The sequence below is a fragment of the Eptatretus burgeri genome, chromosome 17 (genome assembly GCF_056783735.1).
Source record: "Eptatretus burgeri isolate ZD-2024b chromosome 17, Ebu_testis_v1, whole genome shotgun sequence".
Classification (NCBI taxonomy): domain Eukaryota; kingdom Metazoa; phylum Chordata; class Myxini; order Myxiniformes; family Myxinidae; genus Eptatretus; species Eptatretus burgeri.
This window is the reverse complement of record NC_140977.1, coordinates 27,126,335-27,149,960: the sequence shown is the minus strand read 5'-3', so window position 1 is coordinate 27,149,960 and position 23,626 is coordinate 27,126,335. Positions and strand designations below refer to the sequence as shown.

At 45.5% G+C, this 23,626-nt stretch overlaps 1 protein-coding gene across 7 annotated transcripts in view; it reads left to right on the top strand.

The window, feature by feature from the left end:
- LOC147009607 (uncharacterized) overlaps window positions 1-23,626 on the top strand; it is a 100,942-nt gene that overhangs the window by 9,634 nt on the left and 67,682 nt on the right. For 6 of the 7 annotated variants that reach the window (XM_085862427.1, XM_085862425.1, XM_085862426.1 and 3 more), the window contains exons 2-4: window positions 14,508-14,570; window positions 19,508-19,561; window positions 20,574-20,717. In XM_085862427.1, coding sequence (XP_085718553.1) covers window positions 14,508-14,570; window positions 19,508-19,561; window positions 20,574-20,717 — 261 coding nt within the window. Of the gene's footprint in view, window positions 1-14,507; window positions 14,571-19,507; window positions 19,562-20,573; window positions 20,718-20,992; window positions 21,082-23,626 lie in introns of those variants that run through there. The other variant, XM_085862429.1, reaches the window with a different exon arrangement.

Here is a 23,626-nt window from a genome sequence, read left to right as displayed (position 1 = left end):
TTGATCAAGACAATTTGTGTTACCCATTCTTCCATTATATAATTCAATTTAAATAGAGATTTAAAGTGGTTTGAATGCAAATATAAAAATGAATTCCCAGTATTACTCGTCACCATTTTCTCCAGTGGTGTTTTTCTCCAGGCATGTACAAAAATGTAGTCATCGGGATTCCTGGGGATGTGGGGGAGTGAGGGAAGTGCATGGTAAGTGAGGAATAGAGTTTTTTTCATGAAGAGAACAACTCCACCGCCAGGACGAGGCTCAGGTCTGTCAGGAGCGCGTAACCAGGGAGAGATACTGGAGAGTCATAGATGTCTTGAAGGACGAAAGTTTCTGTTCAATAGATTATGTCTGGTTTGTCAGTGGCAACCTGTATGGAAAGATCTGTCAGGTTAGAGTGAAGGCCCTGGATGTTTGAGCTCCACACTCAGGGGTTTCCTTATTTCTTGGAGTAGGAGGCTACCATTAAAAAGTATCAGGTTACCATCACCACGAGCAAAGAGAGCGCAGCTGTATGGCTGGGGTCCAGGGCCCACTTAGGGCCCTGGAAGCCGGAAGATCCTACATGGCTGGAGATGCATTCTAGCATAATTTCTGACATGAAATAGTTCTCATATTATCATGCTGTTGGGGTGGAAAACTTCACAAAAACAAGTGGCTTGGCCTGTACTGGATGTAGTTGCATTAACATAATGACTGACTGACTGGTTGACTGAAATTCAGCTATACTGAATATAGTAAGTTCAAGCAGCTTTTAGATAGGGTTCATTAATTTAAGGCCATGGTTTAGGGCACACCAAGGTGTCTGGAAGATGGAGTATCTAAGCACTTTTAAAGAGTCATTTTAGCAACATTTGGGCCATACCTTAGTTCTTAATAAGGAGATGATACGGCACATTGTGGAGTACAGTGAGCAATCTGAAGTAAGTGTGTTACATAATAATAGTGTAGATGAACTAGCATTCATAAAAGAATCCATATTTCATTTCTCGGATGTCAAAACAGGGGGATGTAGAGATTTCGTGGTGACAAAAAATAAAAATAAAAAAAATCGAAAAATTGGCTCTGAAGTAAGTAGGCGGCGACCTTTGACATTTTTTCTCTGAGTAGACAGCTGCGGGTCACCGGTAACCGGCTTCTAAGGAAACCCCTGCACACTGTTAAAGAAGATGGAGGGAGGAGGTTTTGGGTACAGGAGAGGGGAGGGGAGGGTAATACGGGGGAGGGAGGGAGAGCTGTTGACAGTGTGTAGGAGATTGCAGAAGAGCTTGGGGAGAGGGCAGGATGAGGAGGAGGAGGACAAAAGGTGAGGTAGTGATGGGATGAGGGACACCGGGTAGTAATAGGAGAGGGGCAGAGGGAAGTAGAAGATTGGAGGAGGTGGAGGAATGAGTTGGAAGTGAGAGGGCTGGTAAAGGAGGCAGATTTGTGGATGTGAGGGAGGGCAACTTTGAAAAGGGGGAGTCAGGAGGGAGAGGGGTGAGGGGGGAGATTTGAGGGAGAAGGGTGAGAGGGGAGATTTGAGGGAGAAGGGTGAGAGGGGAGATTTGAGGGAGAAGGGTGAGGGGAGATTTGAGGGAGAAGAGTGAGAGGGGAGCTTTTGAGAAAGTTGAGGGAGAAGCTTGGAGAAGTGAGGGAAGAGGCGGCTGATTTGAGTGGGAGGGGATATGATGAGAGAAGGCCTGGCCATGGGGAGGAGGGAGAGGGTGAGGAGAGGGGAAGGATGATACTGGGTAGTGGTATGGTGAAGACTGAAGCTGGCAGGGTGGGGGGGTGGGGGTTGGGGGGGATGAACGAAATTTGAAGGGGTGGGAAGAGAGGGAGGGGTATTTTATATTTTATAAATTACATTACCAATTGAACGCAAGTGTGGTTGATTGATTTGTAAAATGTTATTTTTGTCAATGAAAGCACCTTTGAGAGATAAACGTTACAGATTTATAAATGGTACACTATTGTGAATACAGACCGAGCAATTAGGGCATTCAGGCAGTAGTTATACACAATGTTTTCAATCTTTTGCTCTTCAAATAGTTACACTCTGTAGACTGACAATTTTTATCATCAAATATATATATATATATATATATATATATATATATATATATATATATATATATATATATATATATATTAATAATTGTTAACATAAAAGAAACACTGAAGTAAAAACGATGTTGAATTATTGAGTAAATCCTGAAAATTATATGTACATTATATTTGACTATGTGTAGCACCTTCAATAGGTGGTTTTTGCTGAAACCCCCCCCCCCTCCCACCCCAAAAAACTGCCATCATTTCAAAAAACTATTTTAAGATAAACATTTATCATGACAACTTTCATTGTTATCCAACACACCATGCCGGAATAATTGATACATCTTACAATGCTTCCCAACCCACTGTGCTATGGATAGCTGACATAGCTCAATCTGATGACACTTAGAAAATGGGTATTTACTACCACGAGGCTGCTACTTTACGATTATTGCCATATCAATTTATCATCTACAGACATAGACCTTTCAAAAAAAACATCCTGAGAAAAAAGGGGTGAGTATATATATTTGAGAGACAAGTGAATAGAGGGCCAAGTGAGGATGATGAGCGATGGTTGCCAGAACAAAACAGAGGGACAGACAACGTATCCTTCTGTATGACCCAAATATGGAGCACACAACCAAGTGTGCAAATAATGTATTTATGGAGGTGTGCATACTTTATCATACATTTCATTCAAACTGGAACCGGAAGCCAATTTCACAGCAAAGCTGGCGCATCCTGGTGGAATCTGGAGACCTTTCTTGAGCAAACCTGTTGAAAGCACTTGGACTTTATATGTCCAATCAGCCCATAACCAATTATTAAACATCCGTTCATTATATGACTTGTCTTTTCCTCTTTCCTGATTTTGTTTGTTTTAATAATATTTTGCTTTCCCCTATTTATTACTTTGTTCTCATTCGTGAATTGGGCAATTCCATCGTGACTCGCGTTACATTTTAGCTCAATTGACAATCTATATCTCAGAGTATGCAATGCAGTGATACAGGTCAGAAGTTGTACTTCAGTTTGTAATAACCTTTGCGGGTAAGCTATGAAAAGAAAACAAATAATAATTATTCAATTGTCTAATATAGTTTTTATTTGAATTTATTTTTTGCATGACTCGCGTTACAGAAAAGGGAAAGCCAAAGAATCACCTCATGTACATGCCAAATTTGTCCTAAACTGATAAAACGAAGGAATATCGTTTGTCGGTTCAAAGGGTTACAGTTAAACAGGCTTTCATACAAGATACAAAGAATTGATTTTCCTTTCTAAATATGGGCAATAAATTAAATTATGACCGTGACTCGTGTTACCGTGACTCCTGTTACAAATTTTCCCACACTGATAATCCATCCCACACTGATAATCCACATGGCTGTCTTCACAAAGGCTGAACTTACTGACTAGTATTTATTTACAGGTAGTGAATTTGATGTAACTTAATAACAACAGAGATAACATTAAATAACTAGGAATTAATTCACTTTCAAACAGGCCATAACTAGGAATTAATAGCTTTCAAACAACTTTCAAACGGGCCATAACTAGGAATTAATAGCTTTCAAACAACTTTCAAACGGGCCATAACTAGGAATTTTCGCTTTCAAATGGGCCATTCATAACAGAAACAATATGCACTTTTGTGCAGTAAAACTGTCTCGAGTGCCAACTAGAAATCTATAAAGGCAAAATGGCCGCGGTGGTTCACAATGAATGGGGGCTCCAGTCTTCGAACAATATTGTCGTGTGTGTAGAAAATCTCATCAGGCCGAACAGGCCACTTCCAATTTTTTCCAGCTGGCACCATGACGCTCACCTGACATTCTTCATGTTCCACACGTTTCACCTCCCCTGGGTAATTTGTCTTCTCATATTGCACAAGAACCCAATCCCCAACGCAGATCTTAGTGTTCACATCAGCATCTGAGGCAAGCAACGCAACTGCAAGCCGAGCATCTGCAGGCCTAGCGTCTGAGGTGATTGTACAGAGTTCTATCTCGTCATTCATCAACTTCATACAATGCGCACCACCTATGCCAGGTACAGGACTGGCATCCTTAAAAACCTGACTGATTCCCAGGACTTCATTTCTTCTTTCAATCTCCGTGCCCTTTATTTCAGCTACAAGCACATTGCTTGTCATTGCCGCTTCCCTGAAGCTTGACGCATTGGTAACAATGGCCTTTCTATTCCTAACCGTATTCCATACACCACGCTTGAAGGCTCCACCGATTCCGTCCACCGGGCCCTTTCCGTGAGACATTGCAAAAAAATTCCAGATGATTTCTTTATTGTGTTTCTCCTGCAGAGGCTTCAACGCAGCAAGAATATACCTATTCTTGAACTGGGAAGCAGGCCCATCGGACCATATGGATACATGTGTGACACTGTCTGGAATTGTCAAACAAACGATCTATATATGCGACAACGGTTTCCTTCGAATGTGTAAGGTTGTCTGACGCCAATACAATTCATGTCAGGTCAGGTTCGATCTGTGACCTGCTACAGGTACCATGTAAACCTGTACTAACCTGTTCCATGGTCGGGTTGTCGGTGACTAAACCGTCTCCCCCACCAGGTTTTCTGGTGAGGGGGTGTTTAGATATGGACACCCAGCAGGATTAAAAACAAAACCTGTCAAAGGGCGGAGGAGCTCCTTGTGAGCCAACGGCCATCCATATCTAGTGCCCAACTGTGTCTGCGGACGTCCTCCTGCAGTTGGGTTACTTTTTATCAGGAGGTTGGTGGCAGGATTTGCACTCCAGCCACCGTAAAACCCTTCATTCCGCAAAACGCAAAAACGCAAAAAAATCTGAAAACCCACTCCGTGGGAGTACCTCCTGCACAGCTTCCCTTCGCAGGGCAGCTCACCGGATGACGGGATTGGGGCAAAGCCTTCGGGACCCCCAATCTTTGATGATAGGAGGGAAACCACGGGGTAACATCCCTGGGTCAGATTGCGGGAGAGTGTGTCGGAGTGGTGCTGAGGTGTCGTCCACCAGACGGCGGTCTCCTTGGGTTAACCTGAGGCGGTCCCTTCGGGTGGGTGCCTGGAATGTCCTATCCCTAAGAGAGGATGATCACCTGTCTCTGTTATCATCTGAGCTCAAGCGTTTGGACATCGGGATTGCAGCTCTCTCTGAGGTTCGGAGACCGGATTGCGGCGAGATAATGGTGGGTGGTTACACCTACTATTGGTCTGGTCGCTCTGATGGGTACCATACCCAAGGAATTGCTGCAGCTGTGTCCAATAAGCTGACCCCAATGATAATTGAGGTAACACCGGTCAACGAGCGTATTATGAGATTAAGGATTCGTCACTCCTTAGGTGTCATTTCCCTGGTCTCTGTTTATGTTCCGACTGAGGCGAGTGATCTCACCGTGAAGGATGCATTCTACGCCACACTCGAGTCTGTGGTTGATCAGTGCCCCAGACGAGATACACTTCTAGTCTTGGGGGATTTCAATGCATCGACTGGAACTGATAGGGATGGTTATGAGGTGTGTGGGTCCCCATGGGTCAGGAAGTATGAACCAGAATAGCACTAAGTTCCTTGACTTTGCAAGAAGTCATGGACTTAGGGTGGCTGGTTCATGGTTTCAGCGCCCACAAGCTCATCGCTGGACTTGGTATTCCAACGCTGGCGGTGTGGCAAAGGAGATTGACCATGTCCTCATTGACGGTCGTTGGAGGATGATCCAGAACTGCAGGGTCTACCGGAGTGCTCAGTTCCTCAATACTGACCACAGGCTTGTTGTAGCAACTCTAAAGCTGCACCTTAAATCCTGGAGAATGGTACCATCCCAGCCTAGGCTGGATGTTGCCAAGCTCAGGGATGAGAGAGTAGCTGAGGAGTTTGCGAACAGGCTGAGTGGACACTTGGTGGGACTGTGTGCTTTGGGTGGTCCTGAAGAGTTGTGGAGCGCCTTCAAGACCACCGTCCTTGATGTTGCCGGTGGATGCCTTGGAGCTCACCGCAGGGCAAAGAAGAATTTTGTTTCTCAAGGGACACTGGATACCATTGACCAGAGTCGCAGGGCCAGGCTGAATGGCAGAGCTGAGCTGTTCAGGGAGCTGAGGCGTAAAACTGTACGTGCACTGAGGGTGGACAAGGAGGCCTATGTGCGAGGAATCTGTGAGGGGGTAGAGCATCACCTGTGGACAGGTGATTCTCGTCCCGCTTACAGGGGAATTCGTGCATTACGTTCATCCAAGCCCATCCCTCGGAGCACTGCAGTTCGAGCAGAGAGTGGTAAGCTCTTGACAGAGGAGTCTGAAGTGAAGGCCCGCTGGGCCGGTTACTTTGAGCGGTTGTACCAGGCTGATCCCCCAGCTGTCGAGTTGGACGTCAAGGGTGTTACAATTCCTGTTGCTGACCATCGAATCAACTGTGGTCCACCTTCGCTTGTGGAAACACGGGGTGCGGTGAACCAGTTGAAATGGGGCAAAGCTCCAGGGATCTGTGGCATCCATGCTGAACTTCTCAAGGCTGGTGGAAATGCTGCACTCGTGTCGTTGCATGCAGTTTTGTGCTCTGCCTGGAACACAGGCATCATCCCAACTGACTGGAAGAGGGGCCTTGTCCCTCTCTGGAAAGGGAAGGGTGATCGCCAAGACTGCAACAACTACCAAGGGTTGACGCTGCTCTCAGTGCCGGGCAAGGTCTTTGCTCGGATAATTCTTGATAGGGTTCGCCACCATTTGCTTGAGCACCAGCGTCCAGAGCAGTCAGGCTTTACACCAAAGAGGTCAATGATTGACCGTATCCTTGCACTTCGTGTCCTCATCGAACGCAGACGAGAGTTTCGGCAGGGGCTGCTTGCAGCCTATGTTGATCTCTGTAAAGCGTTCGATTCAGTGAATCGGGATGTCCTCTGGAGGATTCTTGGTCTTCGTGGGGTGCCACCAAAACTGATCGATCTGATGTCTGAACTCTACTCTGGTACTGAGAGTGCTGTGAAGTGTGGTGGTACCATCTCTGACTTATTTCCAGTTGTTACTGGAGTTCGTCAGGGATGTGTACTTGCCCCCACACTTTTCAGCACTTGTATGGACTGGATTTTAGGGAGGATGTCGGAGAGATCAAGTTGCGGTGCATCGTTTGGCAATGTCAAGATCTCGGACCTTGATTTTGCAGATGATTCAGTCATCTTTGCGGAGACTTTAGACATCCTCTTGGGGGCCCTCGAGGTGCTGAATGAGGAGTCGGAGCCGTTGGGATTACGGGTTTCTTGGGTCAAAACTAAGATCCAGGCTTTCGGTGACATCTTGGATGCTGCTGTCCTGTCTGTGTCTGTTTGTGGTGAGGATGTTGAGGTCATGGAGAGATTCACTTACCTTGGCAGTGATATTCATGTCTCTGCTGGCTGCGAGTCAGAGGTCAATAGACGTCTGGGTCGGGCCTGGGGAGTCATGGATTCACTGGATCATGGGGTGTGGCGCTGCCGGTACCTGTGCAGGAGGACGAAAGTCCGAGTCTTCAGGTCCTTGGTACTTCCAGTCTTGCTCTATGGGTGCGAGACTTGGACTCTGACCAAGGATCTGAGACGGAGACTTAATTCCTTTGGTACCAGAGCTCTTCGGAGAATCCTTGGCTATCGCTGGTCGGATTTTGTGTCCAACGAGCGGTTGCTGAGAGAGACTCGGATGAGATTTGTTACCTGCATAGTCCGTGAGCGTCAGTTGCGGCTGTATGGACATGTGGTTCGTTTTCCTGACGCTGATCCTGCTCACCAGATTCTCTCAGCGAGGGAGTCTCATGAGTGGAGGAGGCCAGTGGGCCGACCACGTGCCTCATGGTTGCAGCAGGTTGACCATCATCTCAAGGAGATGGGGATGGGCCTGGCATCTGCCTGGGGGATGGCCAGGCGGAGGCCCCTGGAGTACCGGCGGAAAGTGGACGCAACGACGCGCTGTTCTGGCACATGCTCCCATACCTGACCTGAATACAATCGGATGGATTTTACCTTCAAACCATAATGCAGCTGTGAACAGACTGACCTGAGCCTGCTGCCAGTGAGCACTCTGAATCTCATCCTGGTAGACACAAGTGTAATTTTCCGAGAAATCCACCTGAAGAAGAGCTGTATCAGAATGTTCATTGGCAGAGGCAGCATCCCGTTCCTTGTTATACGAACAGGCCTGCACCCTTTTGACGAAGCAATGCTCCATGAACTTTGGGATCAGATTACAAATGTGGTCCACCAAATCATTTGTTGTACCCTCCTCAATGACTTTGGCAAGTTTTCCATCACAGTCATTTTTCCAAGTTGTCCATGTAACTTGTCTGTTTTCGTCAACAACACACACCTTTCGGAATCCTTTTGCCTCATAGCAGGTTTCACATTCGTTAAACCAACATTCGCGGCGCGTTTGGTTACAGAGAAACATTTGAGGGAGGTCATGTGAATACATTGGTACAGACGGCTGGACCTTATGCAAAGCATTTACAGCGGTCACGAAATTTTCATGATACCGGCACAAGCAAACATTATGTGGTAATTTGCTGCTCAGTAGAATATGCGGAGGACGAAGTTCAGCGAACTTGCTTTTACCAATTTCCGTATCTGGGAATTCCTTCTGGAACAGCGCGTAAACTTCGTTTACGGAGCAAGTGAGGTGCCTGGTTTGGTACTGGACTTTAGTACCATCATCTGCCCTCACGGTGACAACATCTTTTCTGCCTGGAGCTTGCCGACTAATATCATCCCTGGCGTAAAATATTTTTACCGCCTCAATGGTTTCACTTGGAATGGAGTTTTGGCCCCCTTTCGGCTTTTGTTGTTCAGGATCATTCTCTTGATCTGCTTGGATTGAAGTGTACAGCTTTCTGATCATGGCTTTTCTTCGCTTCGGGGTCCTCGGCAGTGAGGAAGTCAATGCCCGTTTTGCCTTACGCATTGCTTTCCCCAAAGCACTGGCACTGTTGAAGGGTGAAGAATGCTCGGTAGGGGACAAAGTCGCTCGCGCCTTCTTCAGAGCTCTGCACTTCACCACCCGTTGCCTCACCTTTTCACGGTTCGTTCGCGTCAACTGTGTTTGTTCAGTCGTCAGCAGTTTCGTTAACCTCCGCCATCGAAGATCGGAGGTTACTGTTTTCACCCCTTTCTGTTTGTTTGTTACTTACGAAATCTAAATATTTCGTATCGGTCAAAGGTCAAGGTCACAGTGAGGTCAAATATTCGATTTTTGATGGTTTGGTACAGATAACTCAAGAACGGAAGAAGCTACCAATGTCAAATTACACCACGTGATTCAGGAGGGTGATGGCTAGTGCTGATTAGATTTTGGTCAAAATTGGTCAAAGGTCAAGGTCACAGTGAGGTCAAACATCCAAAAAATGATAACTCGAGAACGGAAGAAGCTACCAATATCAAATTACACCATGTGATTCAGAAGGGTGATGGCTAGCGCTGATTAGATTTTGGTCAAAGGTCAAGGTCACAGTGAGGTCAAACATAATTCCGTAAATTCATGTGGAGAAATGGAGTATTTTTGCTTCGCTCGACGTTACGAGTTCGTTTTAACTTTAATTACCTTCGCATTCTGCGAAAGGTTATGTTTTGGTCACTGTGTATTTATTTATTTGTGAATATGTGTGTTTGTTTGTTATTCGCATAACTCAGAAAGTATTAAACCGAATTGCATGAAATTTGGTGGGATGATTCGTGAGTATCCAAGGACGATTTGATTAGATTTTGGGAGCGATCGGGTCAAAGGTCAAGGTCAAGGTCATGAAAAGGTTAAAAACACTCTTTTGAGCATAACTTCCTTCATAATACAGCTATCGACATGCAACCACCGCCATATTGTTCCATGACGAGATCCCTTTCGGATATGTAGTGTCGGATTTGACGCAACGTCATCGGAAGTGCGTCTAAATGATGTCACAAGATGACGTAAATTTTCAATTTTCGATCTCATCAGTTTTGATCATACCGTTTTGTAGGACTTACTTAAGGACGTCACACACCAAATTTGACTTCGATCTGACTGACCGTTATGACGCCATTGACGTTTGACCATGACATTTTTCAATTGTGGCTAAAATGTCCTGATATTTTACATTCAAATATCTATATAATTTATAAAGCAAAGTCTCCCAAATCCAGGCATTAGGATCAGTACCAAAATATCTGTTTATTGATGTACAAGTTTTGCCAATTAACTCTGTAGTCAAGGTCAAGGTCACACTCAAGGTCAAAATATACTTGTAGGCATAGCTTCAGATCTAATAGAGCTATTGACATGAAACCAACGTTAAAACGTTCAGTGAACTACGAGCTTGCAGAATGGTAGTCCCCGATTGGACGTGACATCCCCGGAAGTGCGTCAAAATGACGTCAAAAGATGACGTCATTTTTCAACTTTTTAATTTTTCAGTGTTTATCATTCCATTTTGTTGGACTCCTTCAAGGAGGTTACACACCAAATTTGACATCAATCGGACTGACGGTTGTGACGTCATGGACGTTTTAAATTGACGTTTTTCAAATGTGCCCGGAAAAAAAGTTGCGGCGGCGAAGGTATGCGCTCTACCGAGTGCCCGTTCTAGTTTTAATTTTGTCTTCGGTTTTTGCGATCGCTTAGGACGCTTAAAACTCGGTTGTCAAAATTCTGGTAAAAATCGGATGTTTTGGAGACGTTTTAAGATTGTATAAAAAATATTTCACTCGACGCGTCACGGGTCATCACGTGATGCAGTGCGCTCGAGCAGACGCGTCGTTGATCACGTAAAGTTTTTCCGTGTGCGCGCTGACGGTGTTTTCGATAAATATGGTGTTTAAAAGTCATTTTTATCCCAATAATGGTTATTGTCGCATACCTGACTCGCTGAGCCGTCGGATTATGTAAAGATTGTTGGTGGATGGCCGAATATTACGGTTTTGTGACTTTGATAAACTAATATTAAATAATTGAGTGGAGAAATGGAGATTTTTGCTTCGCTCGACGTAACGAGTTTGTTTTAACTTCAATTTTAATTTTGTCTTCGGTTTTTGTGATCGCTTAGGACGCTTAAAACTCGGTTGTTGAAATTCTGGTAAAAATCGGATGTTTTGGAGACGTTTTAAGATTGTATAAAAAATATTTCACTCGACGCGTCACGGTTCGTCACGTGATGCAGTGCGCTCGAGCAGACGCGTCGTTGACCCACGTAAAGGTTTTCCGTGTGCGCGCTGACGGTGTTTCGATAAAGATGGTGTTTAAAAGTCATTTTTTTATCCCAATAAAGGTTATCGTCGCATGCCTGACTCGCTGAGCCGTTGGATTATGTAAAGATTGTTGGTGGATGGCCGAATATTACGGTTTTGCGACTTTGATAAAATAATATAAAATAATTGCGTGGAGAAATGGAGATTTTAGCTTCGGTCGACGTTACGATTTTTGATGGTTTGGTACAGAATCATTTTTAGAAACTTCTGGTTTGCATCGCTACCTTCTCGAGAGACAGCTTTTATTAGACAAGGTCAGAGGTCAAGTTGACGATTTCGTAAGTACCAGTCTATGACTGCTTGTTTGTTTGTTTGTTTGTGAACAGTATTACGGAAAAAACTCCTTGACGGATTTTGACGAAACTTGGTGGGGGGATTAGGTATGGTCCAAGGATCATGCCATTAGATTTTGGACTTCCAAAATCCAATATGGCCGCTATGGCAGCCATTTTTTAAAAATATTTGAATTTTTTTTTGCATTTCAACATGTTTTAAGTGATTTCCAACCCCCCCAAAAAAATTGTTCGAGAAAAAAAATATTTTGCAACTTTTTTTCAACAAAATTTCGATTTTTTTTTTTGCATTTCTACATGTTACAAGTGATTTCCAACAAAAAACATGCCAAAATTATAATTGCGGCTGATTTTGGAACTTCAGGTGGATATACCCACGTAAAATCAATTTCTGTCTCAAGGAATGTAGTTATGACGAATGAATTGAGTATGTAAAAGGGAAAGTTGCAAACTATAACTCTGTGAGCACTGTCGACGTCAAATTGAATGAATAGGATATCAGGTTCACTTGAGTGACGTAGCAGTATTGGCGGCGCAGGTTTTGCACGCTACCGAGTGCTCCCCCTCTAGTTCATATTGTATTCCCTTTTCCGTTTTCTATAATCATCGTATTTTCCATCGGTGTGAAGTTTCTGTCGCCTCTTCTGCTGCCTTTCAGCCGCAGTGAGCGCCATGACAAAATCTGTAATGACAGTAACCAAAAAAGGCGGATCCAGAATTTGTGTGCTGGACTCACTGGACTATGCCTACCGTTAAATAAACACACATTGAGAGGGATGTGCTCACCCCGAGGATAGAAATACAAGGGTATTGTAAAGCATGATCTATCGTAATCCCGTCACTTCCGTGCTGGACACTTGGTAGAGAAACTTAATGATCATGGATACATTGCGAGGTGAATGTCTGAATAAATTGTAAAATATGCTTCTATATTATCACATTTATCTATTATAAACTGCATATGGTCATCCTTACCTTGACTGATGATGGATGATAGACGATTGTCACTTCAAAAATTCGCGCTTGCAAACAAGCTAGAACACGCCATGACTTCACGCAAAGGATTCTCGGATATAAAATTCCTCCATCTCGCAATCTATTGCTATTTCTTGAAACTAAACCCACCTGATTATCGTGACTCGCGTTACAAAATTCGTGACTTACGCTACACGTGACTCGCGTTACGGATGTTCACTGTCCAGATTACAGCACAGAAGACAATTAGAGGTCTGTTGCTGCTGCCATTTAGTTCAGCACAGGGACTAGTAGGAGAATTCTAATTGGCACTTCCAATACAGCAGGGGTTTTTGTCTAGTAGAAAAGTTATTAATTTTCATGACTCGTGTTACATCACCTTCAGACCAGCTGATTTCAGGGGCTGTTATCTGAAAACCTTTAACATCCTGCAATCTTTTCTATAATATTGTTACGTTTGAGGGGGGTATGCATTCAAAGGGTAATTAGGATGTTTAATTAGGTATGCCATGCTGTTCGAGTTTTACCAGGATCTCGATGTAATAAGTAGCAATTCAGTGGTGATAAGTTGTCTAGTAAATGTCCATTTCTTCAAGGGGGAAATGGTAATTGTCGCGTAATTAGTTAGGGAAATGGGTTAGGGTAAGTGTGTCTGCGTAAACCCCTTTTAGTATTCCCTGGAGGCTTGCCGTGACGTCACAGGACAGTGCTGCGGATGGCTCCGCCCCGTGATCACGATTGGCGGAAGGCAACGGCGGAGGGCCAATAAAACGGCTCGATTGGAAGTGACGAGGACTGGAGGATAAAAAGGTTCTGTTCGGGGAAAAAGGTGGGAGGAAGAAGATCGGTAAAGAAAAACCGTTTTGGTGGAGGCTGTTGTGCTGGGAGCGTGTTGTTTTGTTGGGCTGATTCGATCCTGGTTTGATCGTGTCTCGTAGCCTTGCTGTGCCTCGTTCCTCACCTCGGTTGGCTCTGGGGTTCTGCTGGCTCGGAGTACGGGGTCGAACGGCGTGCGGACCTGCCTCCCTCTCCTGCTCGCAACTTGGCGCCAGAACTGGCTCCCTGGCGGCTGTGAGCGGACTTGCGCCGACACCAGGAGGTCGACAGCACCACGGTGTCTCCTGCCCCTGACGAGCGCAACGCCAGCTCGTCCGACGCCAATCCAGGGACTGTTGCGTCCACACCACGTGCCAGCCTGACCACCAGGACCAGCTACGTTTTGTGTGTGTGTGTGTGTGTGTGTGTGTGTGTGTGTGTGTGTGTGTGTGTGTGTGTGTGTGTGTGTGTGTGTGTGTACCTGGCACCTTAGAGGGTTTGAGATTTGTATATCCATTGGAATTGTTTGTGTTTTCCCCACGCCCGAACCCACACCACCATCCCGTCGAATCGCCCCGGATCCCTCCTCTTGCCGAGTCTTATTATTTCTGGTTAGAGAAATAAACGTTATTAACTCAGTGAAAAGTGACTCGTGCTACCTTCCTCGTCCCGTTTGCGGTAGAGCGATTAAAACCGCCATCTTTGGGTTATAAAAAAATAAACCGCCTCCATCGTTTCGGCTCATTCTACGTTGGCGGGACTGTTCAAGTCCCGTGGACGTCACAATATGTTTGAGAAACATGCCTAATGAAGTAATGACATCATTCAAAAACTGGTTATGTCTGAAAATGTATAGAAGGAGGTCAATTGAAGATTATAGCTCGAAAAGTAAAAATTGAATCAAATTTTATGGATTATGTTTGAATGTTTTTGTCAACTGGAAGCTGAGATTTGAAGACTTTGTCATTCCCTTTAATTCAACTTATGAAGAGTCAGAAAAAGTAACATTTAGCTGAAAATACCTAGCTTTCAAAATCTGACTATTTTCCCCCTTCGTGTGGAATTGCCCAATTGAGTGAATGTGGATGTTGACTATATCTTTTGATTTAGGAATTCAGAAACATTACTTCACATTTTTCTTTGTAATTTACTTTCCAGATTATATTGTACGAGTGAAGGTGGAGTCTGACTTGGTGGATGATTTGTCCTCGCAAAGCAAAGGTTTGAACAACAATCTGATTTTAAAAGTTACACACAACGATTGTACAATGTTTGGAAGGTTGTTTGAAAGGGAGATGATTGTGTACTTGTCTTTTTTCCATCTGTGCCTCTTTTCATCCCTTTCAACTTTGGATCCTTCCTCCCTAATGATCCTTTTCTGTGTTCTGCTCACCTTCCTCCTCATAATTCCTCTCTTATGCTCAATGGATAAATCCAATTTAAAATGAGTGTGAATTGGGGTGGGGGGGGGGGAGGAAGGGCGGTGGGGAGAAGATTTGCCAATGTTCCCAGAGGAAGCGGGTGTTTCTGGTTTTTAAAAAGCAAGAATAATATTCCTCTCCTTTAATTTCACCTCTTAGTTATCCATTAGTAGCATTTAAGACCCATCACTTCACTGATGGGAATCATGGGGCCCGCTAGGCTAACAAACCCCTGCTGGTGCAGGTCTTAAATGTGTGTGTTTGTGTGTGTGTGTGTGTGTGTGTGTGTGTGTGTGTGTGTGTGTGTGTGTGTGTGTGTGTGTGTGTGTGTGTGGGTGTGTGTGTGTGTGTGTGTGTGTGTGTGTGTGTGTGTGTGTGTGTGTTTCGCTGATGGGATTACCAATCTTTGCTGCGAAAGTCAATTTATGGGGCAGGAACAAAAATTGATTCCTGGGGGATCCTGCCCTCCATGCGGGGATAACCAGCATCGAAAGTTGGCATTTGCAGTTTCGACACGTGTGCCCACACACCCATCCACCACGAACCTTCCTTTATTTTTATTTTTGCATCAAAAGCCTTCCTGGGAGTTCCCTGAATCCACCCTCATTGAAATCTGTTAATCCATTCTCAAGTTATAACATGGCAAACAAACAGATAGACACTGCTCCTTTTGTCACATTATTGCGGTTCTGTAAAACCGCATGCCTCGAAGGCAATGGCACACAACATACAAGTGATCCCAAGGCAGTTATTCCATTACTATTTGTATAGTTAGTCCTCCCCTCATTTGTAGTGGGTAAATCGGATGAACTGCGTTGCAGGGTACTCTCATAGCTCTGTCTTTTTCATCCCCTGTATGTCCCTCAATCTCTCACCTTTTCCCTCTGTCACACGCACAAGCCATGCAAGCACGCACATCACGCATATAAAGAAACGTTACCCTACGAGCACCTATAGCAGGTTCGCGCTGCGAGCGCTCCCTGCCTACAGTACATCGTTCCTTCACGATTGTGTGCCATTATCTGAATGAATGTGCACGCCAGTTCTCAACCATCACCTCACCTCAAACCTCATCTCGCCACTGAACCTCACTATCTTCACCGCTACCGCCTTCCACACACAGGAAAAATACTTCCACGACCATTCATGCTCCTACCTCACTGTAATTCACCACTCTACTTTGAGCGCCACATGGTGCCGGCCATTACCGTGGGTGCCACGTGGCGATCAACCGCTCTATAGGCGCCACAATTACCACCACCTTTCTCAAAGACTATGCCTGCGTGGGCATCCTGCTCTATGACCATCACAACTGCCCTCATCCAGTCATTAAACCATGACAAAACCTCAAGGGACGAGAATGGGACGTGGGAAGGGTGATTCTAGGACTGGACATGGGCCCCAAACATGCGTTGCGGCTCGTGGAGGGGTCCATGGGTAGCGGGAGAGGTCTGCTGCAATTCCACGTTGAAATAATGATCAGCACACGTTCAGGGCTGGGGTGCGTGCTTGGGGACCACAGCCCCATTTAAAGTGAGGAGCTCCGAGCCGTGACAAGGTTGGCAAGCTACTGAGCAATTTTCTGGTCCCGGAGCCTGGTGGGGTGTGGCTAAGGCCGCTGTGGCCCAATAGAGAAGTGGGATTTGGGCCACAGTGCCTCGCTATCTGGTCCTCATCCTGCCTTTTGCCCAAGGCAAAAAAAGGAGCAGAGTGGAGCCCCCCTCTCTCTCTCTCTCTCTCCCCCCCCATCTATCCCGTCTCCTGTGGACGTATTCGCCCAATTGTTTTTTTGCGGGCTGGAATGAAGGAACAAATAAACTGACGCGCATTCACATTTTCCTCTCGCACGACACCACACCCTTCACATTGCAATAAATCACACCTACCACTCTGACACTTTAGATATCAGTATTCCTCCCACCTCCCTCTCCCTTAGCGTTCTGGGTTGCGTTGGCCAACTGACCGTGTCAGGTATTTAGAGGATGCTTACCCTCACCTGTCTTTCTTTCTGCACTATCTAATTGTGTGTGTGTGTGTGTGTGTGTGTGTGTGTGTGTGTGTGTGTGTGTGTGTGTGTGTGTGTGTGTGTGTGTTTGTGAGAGACAGAGATAGCACCTGTCCTACCATAAATTAAAACTGTAGAAAGTGTATGGGGTAACTCTGCTCTGTCTGCTTTGTAAGATTGCTTGTCTTTTGCCACACCCCACAAATTCCTTGCTTTCCCTGCTGTACATACCAATAAATCCTATTCATTGTGCCACATACCTTTCCTCGCTTTTGTTAAATAATTATGCTATTTAGAAATGTTCCCAGTTCGTTTTCATATTTTCTTTCATTGGTCCAGCATGGCCCGCACCCGAGCTTAGCCGGGACGGTATTCCCCAATGATCTGTTTTGTAGCCGGTACGTACTTGGCAGTTCCGCTCAGCTGCATCTGATCTGGTAGGTGATCTGGTTAAAGCAAGTACGTAGCGAGGGCGTGTTCCCTGGTAATGAGATTACGTGTCCCTTAGGTAAACGGTTTTATACGGAGGACCCTAATTCACGCGGTCGAGTGATTGACGTTCACGGTCGATGAGCGACCTGCCGCGTCACAAAGTTATTCATGTGCGACGGCCTGCGATTCCGGTGAGTCCGGCAAGCAACCCGAGGAAATCCATTCCTCGTGGTCTCCCCGCGATGCGGGATCCACAACAATTTAGATTACTTTTATTCCTTGTGTGCTTCTCTGTGTTATGCCCCTTGTGTGCTTCATTGGTATTGTAAGCGATGCTTAATGTTGTATTTTGTATAATTAGGATGTAATTTGTCATTTGGAATTAGAATAAAAAGTAATTATTTTTGTTTTAAATGGTTGCATCTCGCCTCACTTCACCTGTTGGTATTGGGTGAAGGGAACCCATGTACTTCGTTCTTTATCAGTATCTGTTAAACATATTTCTTTCTTTTTGAGGTTTCTGAGAACTCCTTTACCCTGTTGTTATTTTGCTTCTCGATGAGCCTTGTCTCTTTCCAAAATGTCCGTGTAGTGACCTAAACACCAAGCTCATTAAAATCTGAATCTTGCATGTTAACAATGCTTGTGGAAATGTTCAGGGAAATTGCGCATGCATGAATGACTGTAGCAGAAGCAGTTGATTACCAACGTGCAATCATTTTGATAGAAGCATTAAGGTTTTTTATTTGTATTGTTACAGGCTGGGGGTCGGCCGCCAACCGACCGCTCTGAACAGAGCCGCAAGTCGAGTCGGCCCGACCGATCGCCCGGAATATAGATCGCCGCCCGGATAACTCCGAGCGACGGGTCCTTGTACAAGAACCGAAATATGCCAATCGGCAGATCACGTGGGGTCGGGTCGATTGCCAATCTTCAATGTACCTAAATACCCACGTGATCCAACTACCGGGGTATTCTACCCTCGACGGATCTCATACGGAACAAACCGCCGAGGCGACCTTGTCCATGCGCGATTCCGAGCGGCGTAATCACCGAGAACCGTCGGTCCAAATGTCCCCCTATTACGGCAAACCAACGGCTTTCTAACTCCCAACACACGGAATGTTCAGTCAATGAGGGAATGGATGAAGCGAGCAGGTTTACATTCACACAAGGACATTTATTATAATGAAACACGTAGGCAATTAAATGAGGCAAAACATGTATGCAATTATACAAACAACAAAAGCACGACAAAAGAACTGCAACCGTCTATGAGCAATTATTAATGTACAGTCACTTACACAGTTTTACTTACGGGACTCGGCGCCACAACATTCATTCGAAAGAAAAGCAGGAAAAAGACCCCATCACAGGCAATGGGGTCAGACTGGACCTTTTGGTTCTTTATGGCATGGGACTTGGCAGACCGAACGAGTCCCACGAGACCGTTGCAGGTTACCTGCACCCTCGTGGTGTCTGGCTTTGGCGACCCGCGACGTCCCGTCCCCACAGCAGCTAGCAGAGCCGCGGTCGAACTCGGGCCTTCCGTGTGGCAGGCGAGCTCTCTCCGGCTCTCTCCACACGAACGCGCTTGGGCGACCCGCGATGCTCCTTCCCCACGGCAGCTAGCGTAGCCGTGGTCGAGCTCGGGCCTTCCGTGTGGCAGGCGAGCTCTCTCCGGCTCTCTCCACACGAACGCGCGGCTTGCGCGACACAGCAGACAAGGCTGCGCCTCCAGCTCGCGTCTCCTTCGCGACGCCCGGACTTCCACGCAGCTCCTTGGCTTCTGGCTTCCTCCCGACTCCTCCAACTGCCGAAGCAAAAAGCTTACTCCTCCCACGGGACTCAGCACACGAACTCTGCCACAGGACTCCCACAAACTCAGCCCTACCATGGGACTCCCACGAACTCTTTTACATGGGACTCCCCATGAACTCTTTGAACAAAGAAAAGATGTCCTCTTTATCCTTTGCAACCCCTCCCCCGCACCTGGCGTGACTCATGCCCTCGTGATCCACCCCCCGCTCACCAACGGGTGGGAGGGAGTTGTTGACGTCACGGGATGGCAGGGTTCTTCTTCCTCTTTGCAGTAGAGGGGGAGGGTCGTCACCATTGTTTCATTCCCTAACTATTAAATCTATCCGCAGCACATCTAATCGATTTCAAAACATTTAAACAATGGAAGGTGAGCTATCTAGGGAACATGCACTTATCGACATAGCTAAGGGAACCTGTATGTTGTGTGCGATTGAATTCCAAATTCGTAACAGTATTTTTATTTTATTATTATTTTTCAGATTTTAATCAAAAGGTGAAGGTGGATCCTGAACTTATCGAATGTCTCATAAAAGGTGAGTGTTATTTTTCTGTCATTTCACTTAAAAAAAAAAATTTCTTCATTTTGAGAATGAATATGTGTTCTGGGACCTAAGCTTACCCTGATCAAGGAGCCTCGTGGCAATCTTCCTTTGAAGAGACTCGCTAATTCATTTCAACGTGAACCTAATTTAATTTTCCATAGCTCACATTCATCAATTGAATCTACAATCCCTTCCCAATTCAAATCGTGTAATTTATACATCCAGTGAATCGTGTCTAAAATGTCTATAATTTTGAATTGCTTGTTCATCCATTTTGTGGTGAAGCCTTTTTCAAAATGAGATATGTATTTGTAAATTCTTGCTTGAAACTGGAAAAAACAAATGAGATCTTGATCTTCAAATGAGATTTTACATCTGTAAGTTATTACTTGAAACAAAATGAGATTTCCATGTTGTTTGAAAAAAACATAAATATACTCGCTTTGTACTTAGGTTTTTTTTTTACAGTTGATTTGTTTTTCTTATTCCAATTTTGGAAATATCTCTGAGGGTTTTGATTTGGTCGATGAGTGTATGGTATGTTCCCTCGTCCACAATACCTTGAATAACAGAAACCCATTTCTCTATTCCCAGTTTAGTAACTTTCTTGGAAAGTTGTTTATTCAAAAAGCATTGGGAGGGTGTGGGGAGAGTGAGGGTCTGGGGGTTGGAGAGGCTGGGAGTGTGTGGAATTGGGGGTGGGGGATGACGAGAGGGAAGTTGAGAGGGGGAAGGATGAGGGGGACTCTATACAAAAGGGAGACTCTTCCACGAGTCTTGACTGTATTAAAAAAATGAAAAAGAAAATCATGGAATCCATCATTGCTGCTGAAGTCGTGTTCCTTAAAAATAAATTTTTATTTAAGATCTAACGCTCAGAGCTGAGGGTCGGTGCAAGGCCCGAGTGGATGGGCGAGTTACAGCGATGTACGGTACCTCTGCAAGACAAATTGCATGCACATGCAGAGTTCCTATCCTGTAACTATCTGATATTGCATTGCAGGTGAAGCTCATCCAGTGAAGACAGAAAACTTCCAAAATAACTTTCTTCAGATTTCCCAGAATGATTTGAGCAAAGAGCATATAAAACAAGAAGCGTGTGATTCTTCTCCCAGGGAGCTCAGCAATGCTGGTCCGTTGATACAAGGTAAGCAGGTTTACACAAATAACACACAGACCCTCGTTAGTTTTGTTCAACTCACCCTTGATGGGGATGCGAGACTATTGCTGTGCATGTGTGCGTGCGGTGTCTATATATTGTTATGGATCCGGGGTTCGAGGCTCGCCATGAAGGGAAGCTCTCCCGAAAGCCTGGTCCTGAGACCACAGGGCACAGATAACTCCGCGCACCGGTGGGTTGCGAAACAACCACGAATGTTGATTGGCACTGCCAATCCTGGCAGGATTACACTACTTTGCATGACGTGGATGGCCGAACCTTACCTGTGGATGGCCGAACCAAAGGGGTCTCATGTCCTCAGCGCACACTCGGATTACTGACAACTGATACAGTGAGTATGTGCTGGTTAACAAGAGCAAATTACTGGGGCAGAACTTCCTGGCTAAACTAACGTGCAGAGCATGCTGGACCAATAGAGGAAACGGCAGAACGAGCTGGGTACATTTGCAGCATATGCAATTTATTACACAGTTAAACAAAAAAACAGCTTCATTCACAAGCGAGTAACAAGGTATGCAAATATCAACAAAGAGGCAAGACAGGTCACAGAGCAGACTTACACCAATAGTAAACTTCTGCAATCATCTTTAATCTGACATAACAGGCACCATCAGACACACACCCAAGGAAATTAGAGAGGCCAGAAAAATGAGAGGCAGTTTGAAGTGTTTACAACCTCTTTCAAAACCTAGCACGGCCGACGGACTGACACTTCCCAGTCGCATAGGAGGGGCTGGAGGGAAGAAAACTGGGGGTGTCTATGGTGCATGAGTGGGACATGCAAATGAGGTGTCAATGAGATGCAAATGTGCAGAAGCGGAAGAGTGAAGGAGTGCATATCTGTAGTTGCATCTGCAGTTGCTCTTTTAGTATTTGTGCGTCCACAGCAGATGAGACAAGATGGGAGAGTCAGAACGTGAGAGAAGATAGCTTACATGGCATGTGAGAACGTCTGTAATTGTAAATGCTAACGGAGACTGAGCAGAATGAAGACTGGCTGTGGAACGAAGCTGACGAAGAGGAACGAGGACACAGCAGACAGCAGATGACTTGGCGATGATTCGACGACTGCTCGGCAATGACCCGGAGACTGCTGTCTCAGCTCGTTTGCACCTGGGCAAAGAAGCCAAAAATTTTGTGGAGACAAAAATCAGATCAAAATGCCCTGTCGGCGTATTTGAGCGCTCCTATTGGCACGCAGATGCTTTCCCGAGAAGTAGCCCCGCCAGACTCCAAAGCCAAATGATTTACTCGAAAACCTATAAAAAGACACGACTCAAAAGAAGTCCTAGCGAGGCTCTGCAATATCTAATTGCTCTTTTTTCTTGTTATGTACCAGCAAATACAACCTTTCACTCTGCAGGCAGGGATATTAAGGGGGAAAACGACAGGGAAAGAGAGGGATGGGGAGAGAGGAGAGGGAGGGTGAGAGAAGGAAGGGAGGGAGGGATTGAGGGAAAGAAAGAAAGAGAGGAGGGAGAGAGAGAGAGGAGGAAAGGAGGGAGGTCAAGAGAGAGGGAGATAGAGATAAAAATAGAGATAAGGAAGGAGGGAGACACCCAAGAGATGCCAAAATTAACCCAAACACCCAATTTTCCATCATGCACAGTTCATTTTTTTGCATGCAAAGTTTCAGGCTACTCAATTTCATGGTCTTGGAGTTATGGAGAAAACACACACACACATACACACACACACACACACACACACACACACACACACACACACACACACACACACACACACACACACACACACACACACACACACCTGCTTCTCTGAAGTGACTGAACAGATCGAGGTGAAACTTCACACATATGACTGCCTGTCCTTCAGGAAGAAAAGGTTCACACATATGATGTTATGGGTCACATGGTTTGGCAGCCATTTTGGATTTACCCTAAAAACCTATAAATATAGAACACTCAAAAGAAGTCCTGGCGAGAGTCTGCAATCTCTGATTGCTCTTTTTCTTGTTTGTGTATAATATTGGGTTGGCAGATCAATCGTTTCACTGGTTAACCCTGCATTAATTTGATGTCTCGTGTGTGTGTGTGTGTGTGTGTGTGTGTGTGTGTGTGTGTGTGTGTGCGTGCGTGCGTGCGTGCGTGCGTGCGTGCGTGCGTGTGTGTGTGTGTGTATAGTGGAAACATTTCGGAGCAACAACAGCTCAGCCACAAAGTGGTAGGACACACAAGCTTACAGAACAGAACCGCCGAGTGCTGATGCGCGTAGCGTGGAAAAATCGTCTGTCTTCGTTTGCAACACTCACTACTGAGTTCCAAACTGACTCTGGAAGCAACATCATCAGCACAAGCACTGTTCGTCGAGAGATTCACGAAATGAGTTTCCATGGCCGAGAAGCCGCACATAAGTGTAAGATCAACATGCGCAATGCCAAGCGTCGGCTGGAGTGGTGTAAAGCTCACCGCCACTGCACTCTGGAGCAGTGTAAACGCATTCTCTGGAGTGATGAATCACGTTTCACCATCTGGCAGACAGACGGATGAATCTGGGTTTGGCAGTTGCCAGGAGAACGCTTCCTGCTTGAATGCGTAGTGCCAATTGTAAAGCTTGGTGGAGGAGGAATAATGGTCTGGGGCTGTTTTTCATGGTTCGTGCTAGGCCCCTTAGTTCCAGTGAAGGGAAATCGTAACGCTACAACATTCAATGATATTCAATACGTTTCTGTACTTCCAACTTTGTGGCAACAGTTTGGGGGAAGGCCCTTTCCTGTTTCAGCATGACAATTACCCCATGCACAAAGCGAGGTCCATCCAGAAATGGTTTGTCGTGCTCGGTGTGGAAGAAATTGACTGGCCTGCACAGAGCTCTGTCCTCAACCCCATCGAACAACTTTGGGATGAATTGGAACA